The sequence below is a fragment of the Macrosteles quadrilineatus genome, unplaced genomic scaffold, assembly GCF_028750875.1.
Source record: "Macrosteles quadrilineatus isolate MER2022 unplaced genomic scaffold, UCM_ALF_1.0 Scaffold_4__1_contigs__length_99947679, whole genome shotgun sequence".
NCBI classification, from domain to species: domain Eukaryota; kingdom Metazoa; phylum Arthropoda; class Insecta; order Hemiptera; family Cicadellidae; genus Macrosteles; species Macrosteles quadrilineatus.
Genome location: NW_026542597.1, coordinates 38102634 through 38115326, shown reverse-complemented (window position 1 = coordinate 38115326; position 12693 = coordinate 38102634). Strand labels below are relative to the sequence as shown.

General features: G+C 33.3%; 1 protein-coding gene across 1 annotated transcript in view; it reads right to left on the bottom strand.

Moving 5' to 3' along the window:
• LOC128991469 (male-specific lethal 3 homolog) overlaps positions 1–12693 on the bottom strand; it is a 39880-nt gene that overhangs the window by 11080 nt on the left and 16107 nt on the right. Inside the window, exons 2-8 of the mRNA XM_054414371.1 lie at positions 11473–11541; positions 11001–11110; positions 7621–7846; positions 6100–6239; positions 4918–5055; positions 1100–1176; positions 332–431 (exon numbers count right to left, since the gene is read on the bottom strand). Of these exons, the coding sequence (XP_054270346.1) occupies positions 332–431; positions 1100–1176; positions 4918–5055; positions 6100–6239; positions 7621–7846; positions 11001–11110; positions 11473–11541 (860 nt within the window). The remainder of the gene's footprint in view (positions 1–331; positions 432–1099; positions 1177–4917; positions 5056–6099; positions 6240–7620; positions 7847–11000; positions 11111–11472; positions 11542–12693) is intronic.

The following is a 12693-nucleotide window of genomic DNA, read 5'->3' as shown; positions in this document are numbered from 1 at the left end:
AACGATTTTAAACACAATTCTTCATCTTATTATAAATTGCATAGTATTTTCAGACAAGGAATTAATCACACTTGTGCAGTTTTATTGCATTTCCACATTTATGTGGTGTATTCAGTGAGGTGTGGCGATTGGGATTTGCTCACAGAGTCGGCCCAATCTTTGACCTGAACTACCCTTCTGTTATATATCCTGCCTCAACATAACCTATGACAGTGTGCATATTCTAGGTATCTTAAAAGACTATTTGTATAATATTTTGGCTCAAATCTTTTAATAAGATAAAACCAAAGTGAAAGGGAATAAATATTACATTCAAACCCAACTAACCTACCTGCATGTTGACAGCGAGGTTGAGTGAGGTTTGCCATTGGTAAGTTCATGGTTGGTACTCGTCTTGTGTGACGATCGTAGACTCTTCTTACGGCATCCGTCTGGTAGAAGAAAATATATCTGGTTAAAGTATAAAGACGAATAGGCTAGACGGACTGGAAATGAAACCACAGGCCTTAGCAAACCAAGAGGTCAAATGTTAAAATACCCATATTACTGTCAGGTGATCCTGGTTTTCATAACAACCAATGATTTCAAACCTAAACGTCAGTTGTCAAGTTGAATACCAGGCTATGATCAATCTTCTTCACCACTCGGGCTATGAAGAAGGGTTGTCAAAAACATTTTTACTTGTGAAAAAAGACACAAACGCAAAATTGTTGAACAAATGTCTATGGATACAAGATGTTTCAGGCAAATGGTGAGTTATGATTCAGAGACCATGGTTAGTCAATAAATAATGAAAAATAACTGAATAAATTAAATGATTGTTAACAAAAATAGTATTTCAATAAAATAATAATAATAATAATTTACATAATTTTAATACTGTAATTTAATAAATTTACCTCCTACATTACAGAATAAAACTTCTGCCCCAGCAGACGTTTTAAACTCTTGCAAATTTCATTAAAATCGGCGATTTATTACTAAGGCCTTATTAATTACTCCTGAACAAAACTCAAACAAATGAGTATCAATTTATGGAATCACTGAACTAAAAATGAACAGGCAACCAACCAAAGTTGTTAAAAAATCAAAGACATACCTTCTCCATCTGGGTTATACTTCTCCTCGTAATCACTATCCGTAATTTCAGCCTTAATAATGACTGGCAGTCCATCACTGTGGGAAAATAATAGTGTGAACATACAAAAGATATGACTCGTTTAAACTCTGTTAGTCTAGGCTTAATCCAATGTGTGAATGGATTAATTAGTGATCATTATTATACATTTGGTAAAACTTCAATCCTTATTATCCTTGACACTTATCCTTTTCAATTTTGATCATGTCTCAAGTCTTTTATCTAATCAATTATTATAATATCTTTATTCTTTGGATTCAAATTTGCCAAAGTCATTAATTTATAATTAACTCTAACACTTTTCAAAGCATGCTCAATTTTATACAACCCTAGGTATATTAAATATTTTTGACCAGTTATACGATATTTTCATCTGAAATGTTTTCGTGTCTTTAGAAACGCCGAAATAACCATCAACCAATGAATGATTTGTTTATATACAAAAATTCAAAAATTACAGACAACACAATAATTTCATAATAACCCTTTGAGTGCTCTGAGACGCACCATTGTCGTAGCTTGATTGCTGAGCGTCTCGTAGCAAGACGGTCGAGGTTGCACGAGAAATGCCAGCAGAAAATCACGTCATACAGCACACATTTCAAATTTCAATAAAGCTGGATGCAAATCACACGAAATGCAACAGAAAGAGGTTGGCAACAACTATTTTGCTCTTTTACTGTAGAATGGAGCTGAGAAATGTGGTCAATTTGTGCATTTGTTGATAGTTTGTGGCTAATCACATAAAGTGTACCGGTAACTGGACTTGGTAAGTCAGGCCTATAGGTGTATGATTTTATTTAGACTGTTTGTATATTTTGTGCATGGCTTATAATAGTATTCTAATAGTAATTTGAATTATAAACATAATTATAAACATAATAATAACAACATAAAATGATATAGTTTTGTCTGTAACAACACAAGTCATAAAGCATTATTTAGGTTGTTTGCTGGGTAGGGCCTAGAATTTTTTGAGACCTCTTTGTAGTATATGTTACATATTTTTTGGAAATATACAATACATTTGTTATACATGATTTCTCTTGAGTTTTTAATGCTCTTTAAAATGATTGTAAAATTGAATGTCAATGAATGATTTTAAATTGTGTTATTTTAAATTTTAACTCAAACTTTGAAAATGAGAATAAACTGTACCATATTTCTGTCTTGTCCATGAAATTATCTTATTTTAACTCATGAAACCCCAACTAAAATTAGCATTTTACAATGGACGATCTAATAATCTACAAAACAAAACCAATTTAGACCAAAACTTTTAATAAATAAGTATTTTATGACTATTTTCCTAAACACCTGCATTTATGTGGGAAAATGGTCGGCATTCCTAGAGGCAACACCACGTTGTAACAATTCAATATTTCCACTTATATTTTTCATAGATAATTTAACTTTCACCATATGTTTTCTTTGTATCAATATGTCAATTTATCAAACCTTGTATAATATATGACAAAACAGACCAATAGGTAATTGATTCAAAACAATATAATATAGAAATTTTCAAATAACCTAATTTCATGTAAATATGTAATAGCCTATAACTTTTTGTAACAAAATTGCTTCAAATTCAATATAAATTTTATTTCAATAACTTTTCAAAATTATAATTTAGCTCTATAGCAAATGAAATTTGTTATAATATATATGAGTGAACAGTGGCTTACAATTTTATGTGATTAAGTCAGCATTGACATATGTGAGTGCAACAATGCATCAGACCTTCATTACTTCCAATGGAGCTGAGCTAGTATGAAGATGTAAATTGGATACTACCTATTTTAATATCAAAATTTATAAAAAAAGTGTCTATATTTGAACCTAAATTAGTGAAATTCGATTGAAAAAGAACCGTCCTTATTACAAACATTAATAATTAAGTTACAACATCAAGAAGTTATGCTGCGAAGAAGACATCAATTTGGTGAGATCACTCCAATAGACATTTCCCCTTTGGAAGCCATTAAAACATTTTTAGGCCTAACCTTTGGACATTTGTACTCAAATTCAAAGTCAAGAAACTAATAGAAGCTTAACACGTTCGCTGCTACGGACGTTCCGGAACGTCAGCCGGGCCACGGCGCCAGGAGCTAAGAACGTTCCAGAACGTCACCGTTCATTGTTGTTTAACGTTGCTATGGATAAGCCAGCACGTCACAAGCGTTCTATATTTCTTTGCAGCTCGTGGGGACGTACTTTTCTGACAATAAAAAATATAGTTTTTCCAAATCACCACCAGGGTCGTTTGGAACAGGGCTTTGTTTTTCCTCTTTCCTGCTAGATAGCGATACTACTTTAACGACTGTAACCTGGGTAGTGCTGCTATCTATCAGAATCACTTAGTACTATATCCAAAGCCAGTTGTATTGCAGAACATTGCCATCCAGTATAACTACTGTTGTTTTTATTGTAATTCAGTGTATCGGTGGCAATGTCACGCAGCGGCCGAGCGTTAGTTCAGCAACTGGCGCCGTCCCGGCATCTAGTGCTCAGCAGCGAACGTGTTAATATTCAGAACTTTAATTAATTCAACCAATCTATAATTTGAACCTATTTTATATTTCAATCAAAATTTTAATTAGGCTATATAAAATCACAAGATTAAATTCAAATGCCGCTCGATCACCCCACCTGAGATAAAGATTCATGCAATAAATTATAACACCTGAACCTTTAGAACTATTGTAATAGGCTTAGCCTAAAGCTTTCCTTATTAAATTCATTCCCCACTGATTGTAAACTTTATTGTGAACCATTTATTTTCTTTTACTATCAATTTTGTATTTTAATTAAATAAATTTAAGTTTCGATATTGTACATGGAGTTTCTATTGTATTCTTAATTTTAAGGTTGATTACAACGTGTAGGCCTGGCAAACCTCAAATAACATTGTAGATCATCTTGAAAATTAAGAAGTTAAACGGGGCAAAGCCCGTGGGATTATAAATAGTCAAAGGCAAGACAACGTCTGCCGGGTTCAGCTAGTATGATATAAATCTGAAAGTTTGTGTGTTTGTTTGCAGTTCAATCATGCATTAAATACTGGTCGGATTGGGCTGAAAATTTGGTATGATGATAGCTCACATGAACATATGGACATTCTTATCTCAAAAATCCTTTCGGGCTCCGCCCCCATGGCTCTGGAGTTCCCATGTTAACCTTATGAGTATTCATATTTAAAAGAAATTAAAGAATTTTGTCAGCTGTTTCAACGACACAAGCTGGTTCTATGACATTCAATATCATCAAAAAGTTATAAGATTTGCCAACAGGTTGCAGCATCATTATTTTTTTTGCATTTAAGACAACAGCTAATTTGAACCAAGCAGCAACAAAAAGCTGTGATTAACAATGATAACTGGCAAAGTAGAATTGTTTACAGTTAAGTTTATGTCTTTCATTTACAAATAACTTTTTCATACTGTGCGAATATTCGATAATTTACTTTTTTTGTTTAGGTGTAGTGGTAGAACATTATGACTATGGTAGATGTGTTACCGGTACACTATAGCATACCATAAATTAAAAGAAACAAACTTTCTCAAACCGTGTCCTCTCTCATTGCAAACACAAAGCACGAGTACAATATACATACCATACATACAAAGTTGTACATACAAAGTTGTACAATCAGTAATAGTACATGCTCACAAGAATCAATATGTGTTTGCAACATAATAAATAAAAAGTGATAATAAATAGCGCAAGTATAGTAAATAAATATAAACTCAAAACAAAACCAACAAGTCTCAACTTACTTTGGATAGTAGGAACTTGCTGGTTGGCTGACAGCCTGCCGGTACTGTTCTTTCTCTTGGCGATAGAGGAGCAAAGCCCCAAGCGTGAAGTCAAAGTATATTCGGAGACCATCACAAACCTCTTTGCAAAGATTTAGCCTAAAACATTAGCCGTCACTTATGGTAGGGCCTACATAACATCATGGTACATGATGGAAACCTATATTGTCAAAAAGTCTGTATATTTGTGGGGAGGTAATTAGGAAATGTAAACAATTGTTTAAGAGACTACTGTCAAATGAAACTGTACAATTACCTACAATGTTCACAACATTTTCCCCTATTTATTGGTCATACAGAGAGCCTATTCTTACAGAATTGTACACCAGTCAGTTTAGGTTAGGGATAGTAGTACTACTAACACCTCTCGTTACACACTCTCATCATTCCCACGGTTGCATGTTATGCTTTTGGTCACCAAATTTCTCCGACTTGGACATTGACAGACTAAAAACTAAAGAAATCATACATCTCAGTAGTACGGTAATTTCCTACTAGCAGGCATCTTCCAATAAATTCATTTAGTAAGAAATTAGGTTACGATAGTTTATAATCACATTTAGTCACAAGAATATCAACCTAACCTGACTCGAACTTGAAAATCAGGCAGAGTAACATTTGAGATTGAGAATAATTCTTGACCTTGGCTGACAATACACACTTCAATGACAAGTAACAATAAAATATATCTTAGGTACAACTAGGTTCCTTTCTTAGGTCCTTATCTTAGGTAACCTTTCATACCTAGTCATTTAAGTATCTCTTCTGTATAACAATGTGTTTTAAATAAATTTAGGCCAATTAGTAAATTTTAATGTAGCCTGCTGTTGTCGAAAAGTAGGTATGGTCTTTTGAATGTAAAAAGCAGTTTAATTTTATAAATGTCTGACCTTTTCGTCAATTTAAAACACAATTTAAGTTAGTGGTCTTATCCTACCACTAGTGGAATGTGGTTAGGTCAGGTTAGGTTTTTCTAACTCTATACTAAGCTCTATAACCTAACCTAACCAAAGTTTAATTCACTACCTAATAATCTATTGCTCTAAAACCTAGTGGTAGTGAATTAAGGTCCTAAATGCCAATTAGGCTTACTATAGTATAACCTAGGCTATATTTAAGTAGACCTGCTTTAGGATAGCTTACTTTCGACAAATGCTGTCGGCATCTTTTGATTTGTCAGCATTGTTGTGCCCCACTGACTGGTTTAACTGCTTCGTAGCCCAATACTTGAAGAAATTCTCCAAAACAGTCACAACGTTTGGTGTGCAGGGCAACTTTGATAACTGAAACCAGGAATTATAGTAATTTATGTCAAAGCTAGACAAAATCTTTGGAATCTTAAACTGCTTATCTTTCACAAAATCACTGTTATTCGTGTCTTACACAGGAATGTAACAATTTCTGGCAAAACATTGATCTTCGACACCATCGTACTATCGCTAAGTTACACAATAACTTAATGTACCGGTACCTACTATTTTAAAATCCTCTTTGATATTCCCCTCATGCCTTTTCCGTTATCAAACGACATTTTGAAATTGTAAGTTACAGCAAGTTTGGTTAGTTTTAGTTAACTTATGTTAGGTTAATTTAGAAGAACAGTTTCATTTCTTAATTTAATCCCACATATTACACTTTGCCTAAACAAGGACAGTTGTCAATTTGTAATGATAATGCGTTTGAAGATATAAAAAAACAGAAGGAATATAGATCGTAAAGGAAAACAAAAATATCACATTTCAGAACTGTTATAGAAAGGGCCATGTGGCCCTAATGTAACTTTGCCTGAAAAAATAAAGGCAATTTTTCATTTTATTACATTGAAATGTTCATAAACTTAACCAGACTTATATCTATAAGATGTGAATAATTTTTTTTAAGAGGTTGGCGGCCTTTTTTAACCTTGCATTTGCCCGTCCACATAGACTAGCCGCCCGTGCGTTGATCGTATACAGCAAAGGAAGGAGTGAGCCGGTACAGTACAAAGATGATCTGTACTGATAAAATGTTTTCGGCAGTGATCGGGATCCGAACCCACGACATCGCTGCCTTGGGCTCGAAGTCCGCGACACTATCGACTGAGCCACCGACTCACCACTAAACCAGCTATCTTTCAGTTTGTGATAATTAGGCCTAATATATTGTTGATGATAAATAAAGGCCTACTTAGGTTGAACAGATCACGTATCTAGGCTTGCCTATAAAGAAGGAATTGGCTTATCAAATAATGTAGGCTATGGAAGGGGAGTTACGGTAGTTAAAAGCAGTCTCTTTATTAGGTCTAGGCCTAGGTTAGATTTTACCAATAGCCTAATGTATAAGTAGAAATAGAAGTGAAACATTAATAGGGCCTATTAAGTAAGACTAACTTACTTTTATAACAGTAGGCCTAACTTAGATCATTAACATTTTTACTTAGGGCTCTCCTATCAAAGAACTAAGTTATAGTTAAAAGCATAAAATATAGTAAGTTTAGTAGAAGCCTATCTTACTCTCTTGGGTAACGATTGGTAACTTATTTACTTAGCAAGTTGGATATTAGTACCAGTAGGCTATGTAGGTAAAAATAGGTGGACTGAAATAATAATTGGGCAACTACTTTTTCCATAAATAGGCCCAGTCTATTTCCTATCCCAGAACTATGTATGATGAACCTAAGCCTACCTTATTTTCCTGGGTAACAAGGCGGTAGTCAAGCTCTAGATGTCTCTTGATAGCATCACTAAGATGGATTGGTACAATGTCATCCTCAGGGCCCGAGGTAGAGGGGTCCGAGTCCCCGGCGGGCTCACTCGGAGACTCACACACCCTTTTGGCCTCCAGGCTCTCAGAAATGCGCTCCGACAGCTTGCGCCTTCGCTTCTTGCGTTGTTTATAAAGATTGCCACCACTGTAGGACGAACATAAAAAACACGACTTGCAAGTGAAATCCCTCATATTAACAATGTCTTCCTTAACCATAAAATGTTTAATGTCTGAGGAATATCTTACTTCTACTAGGCTATCTTACATGTCATAAATTAAAACTAGGCTAGCATAGGTTAAATCAGTGTTAACACTGTAAACTAAAGATGTTTAGACCTAACTAATCACTGTTTGTATTAAACTTTCTGTAGGCTAGATTAACACTTGTACAAAGACTCTATAGTACATTATCACTTAAAAACAACAGGCTTCAAACTTCTGAAGGTTTTCACTAAGATTTTGAAAGTGACAATAATGTAATTAGTATTTTATCCAAATGGAAAATTTGTCTAAAGAAAACAACACACCTCTACAGTCTAAAATTTTTACAGCTGTTTTGTTTTAGAGGTTGTGTGTATGACTTCTTCATTTCTTCTTCTTCCTGTTTGTGTTCAATAAGTTGCATAGAGTAGCTATAAGTTAATTGGTTGGACAGTGTTATGAGTGCCATTGATTTTAAAATATGAAACAAACTCATCACAAATACATAAATATATTTAATCAAGTTAAAGATTTATTTTAAGATTTATTATAAAATACCATAACTTAAGTGAAGAAAAAAACTGCAGAAATTTTTGACAGTGATGGCAACTAAGATAGGTTAAGAAAAACTTGCAGGGGTAAATAAATATTTATGTCCAAGTATGTTCATTTGTCATAACTTAAACGAATTTAGTTGGATTATAATCACTTACATTTTTTTTACATTTTTTTAAGAAGTAAAAATTGAATATATTGCAACTTATTAGTCTGCAAGGCTGCACTTTACTTTAGGTCCTACACTCATTTGAATGAAAATATCGATTATTCGATTGTTTCATTCGATATATCGTTTGGTTAGTTAGGTAAGGTTAACCTTACCTAACTAACCAAACGATATAACTTATCGAATAATCGATATATCGATTGATATTTTCATTCGAATGAGTGTAGGACATAAAGTAAAGTGCAGCCGTCTGCAATGATAACCCTTTTAGATGCATTTCTATATGCCTTTGATATTTGGCAATCTTTGCATTCTATTACTATGTGCCGGTTGTATTTACTGGTTTCACTGATAATAATTGATTTTTTATGCATCTAGTTCTTACAGTTTTCTCCACGCAGAAACCAAGAATGAAAAATGAAACTATTTATTATGTTTAACCCACTATTTAAACTGTGCAAAGCAGTCTGGGGGTGAGATAATTTACTATCTCAGTTTATTATAGCCTAAATTTTACGTTCTCAATATAACTTAACTTCAAAACACTTAATACAGTCACTAATCCTCATAAAGCCGGACCAACACTCCCCACAAGCCTAAATGAGAACTTATTAGTCTACAATGATAACCCTTAGTCACATTTCTAGATGCCTTGACATTTGGCAATCTTTGCATTCTATGTGCCATTGCAATTACTGATTTCATGAATCGTCTTCTTTTCATCATCTCCTAGCATAAACCCATTTAAACATTTACCTCTCTCTTTCTCATCCAAACCGCTACAGTGTTGGAAAAAATTACTGACCTAGAAATACAATTGGAGGTAGCACTGCCACAGCAACTCTGCTAGAAAATGAACACGCTGTAAACTTTTGTTATGTTAGTACCAACTAGAAGAATCAACCAGTTCACTATAAAGCTCATAAATCAGCTATAAATCAGTTATAAAGCCCATGGCTTTATAATTTATAATGGCTTATAATCCAACAATCATCTATTCATAAACTTGGTTACAAAATATAGGCCTACTAAGTACAATGTCTACAATGTACTTGACAATGTACATGGCCAACGTCTCTTGACTCTCTCATTCAGTACCTCCAGTTGTATCCCTAGCTCAGTGGAACAAATATGGAATTGTGTGTTGTGGTTTTGTTTGTTTTGCTTCACATATAAACAGCTGTTCACTCTCTAATACTTTAATACTTTTCGATGAAATGGCGACCATACAAAGTAGGTATTTTAAGCCAAGTATGAATGGAGATGAGTGTAGGATGAGTGGCGCAATCTTGTAGTCTTGTTAGTGACTAAGGCCGACATATTCCTTAGACACAGCTGTTAATTAATAGCCCATACAGCTAATGGCAACTAAGGGACCTACACTTTATAGTGGAATCCGAACCACATTTTCGTCTTGGTATATATGCCTTGGTCTACCGTCCACATACCATCCTCGTTGCTAGAACTTTAACTCGCCAAAACCACGATTCCAACTGCTGAGACATTGACTTTATTGTACCTATTTATGCACCAATAAAAGCTTTGAAGCCTTAAGAGACTCATACAAGTACTTAGGTTTGATTATTTCAGCTTCCAAACAAATATTGTAGAAACAAAATATTGGAAATTTTACTAATTTGCTTCCTATAAAAATACTTATCTAGAGTTGTGTATCAGCATAGATAAAACACACTCCCTTAGTGGATTTATTATCCTTATGGAACACCTAAAGCTAATTTTATTGTTAGTTCTGTTGAAGAGTTGCTTTGACCATAAAATAATTAACCTACCATTCTCAAGTGCAGTTTTAACTAATCTAAAGCTCGTGGAATTACATTTAATTTTAAATAATAGGTTTTGTGCTATGGATATTGCTTTTGGTAACATTACAGAAACAGTTAGGTAGCAACAATATTTTAATAAAACCAACAGTTTCTAAAATTATGTTCGCCCACTTAATTTGGATCACTAGATGTTTCAACTTCTATGTATGCAACCTGAAATTAATTGCCTAACTGCTCCAAGCAATATCCCACATGCGGCACTTCACTTTTTGAAGTGTAATTTTTATGGAAAGCTAATTAGAAAAATTTCTAATAAGTCGCTATTTTGCTTCTAAAAAAGGTAGAAAGCAGAAGTTTTAAAACTTACCTTAATAATTGTATTAAGTTTCAACGCTTTCAGAACATAAACGGGGTAGTAATATAAAATCAAACATCCGAACCTTGTTGTGGGACACACTGTATATTGGTTATAAGCTAAATTACAGAAATTCTATTGTACAAAAGCTTTTTTACAAAAATCACACCAAAAATAAAACAACAAAATCAAATACAAAAAATAATGTTAATATACCCAACGCCTTTCAACTTACGCTGTAAGCTGGGCTTTCTCCGCAAGCTCTCTTTGTAATTGCCGATTTTCTTCTGTGTCTTTCAAAACATAATCTTCTGTGACAAATCGGTCCCAAGTAGAATTCCAGCCCTGAAAAACACAGCTAAATAATAACGGATACCGGTACGGTAGCTTCAGAAATTATTAGCTATAAACACTAATCAAATTTAGTGAAGTTTAAACAATATGATGGCAATCCCAAAAAGATAGACTTGACAAAGAAAATGTAATAGATCATCAGTCTAAGCTATTACTTGCCCATTATGAATGAAATTGAACAAAATTATCACACAGCAAACAAATAAAACACTTGCTTTAACATTAACACATGTTCAATACAACACAGATGTCAGCCTAACTTGATGTTTCTTTTTGTTTAATGTTTTAAACTTTACAGCATACTAAAAGTCTTCTTTTCTATATTTTATAGTTTATAAACATTAGACACCTACCTGAAAATGGATTAAAAACTCTACAAGTCTTTTCCCACTTTCATCTTTCCCGACAGTAATACTTAGAACCTGAAAAAACAAAATTGTGTAAACATTAATTTACGATAACAACAACTTTGTCCTAATAAGATATAACATTATTTATTTAAAGGTAAAATTTTAATAGAGTTTTGCCGATTAAAAATTACATTTTTATGTGACTGCTTACAGGGTTTCAACGATGAATCCGAAAATTGAATAATTTTTTAAAGGGAAGAGTCCTAAGTGTCAGAAAAACAAAATAAAAGATTACGAAATTAAGGTTCCTTGAGCAGTTCGGACGGTTGTTTATGGCGAGTCCAAGTTCTAGCTGCGACTGACACCTGGAGGGAGAAAGGTATTTGAAGAGCAAACAGCTGTTTACATACAATGAAAAACAAGCAAAACCACAACACAACAACATGTAAACAAAACTCTAGGAAAGGTTTACAACCGTAATAGCTTCATCCTAAAATATAAATTATATTTTAGAATATACATTATAAAATGAAACTGTTCTTTAACAAACTAAAAATTAACCTAACTTATCTAAAATCTCAATATCCCATTTGATGACTGAAAAGGCATGTGAGAAAGATAGGTCGGGCTTTGTGCGGGTTTATGACAGTCTGTTGAAGGTTCAACATTTATCCTAAATTCACTGACTTTTTCGAATTTTTTTGTATTATGTACCAAGCGAGGGGCCCCTCAAGGTACAAACTCCTGGGCCACCGTACCTTTCAACGGCTCTATGTGATTGTGACTATAAAAATGTACAATCTGTTAATTTTTTATCAGGAGATGGTATTTAATTTGAATAATTCTTCTCATTGTGGTACCTACTATGGCGGTGGGACACACGGGAGGGACTAAGGCTAACATATCTTGTAGTGTCAGTGTTCGCCGTTAGAACCGCAAGTTGAAAAAATTAATTTTTTTTATTTTTAGTTACAAAATTAGCTTTTTAATTATAAAATATTGTTTTAAAATTATAAAATAAATTTTTAATTTTTTAAATAAAACTGTCATAACATAACCTAACCAACCAGACTTGCTGATAATATAAAAACTGTATAAGATAAAAATCTAATTAATGATTACTTATAATTTTTAATTAATTATTAAATTAATTTTAAAATTTAGTATTATAAAATTAAACTGTCATAACCTAACCTAACCAACCAAACTTGCTGATATAAAAAT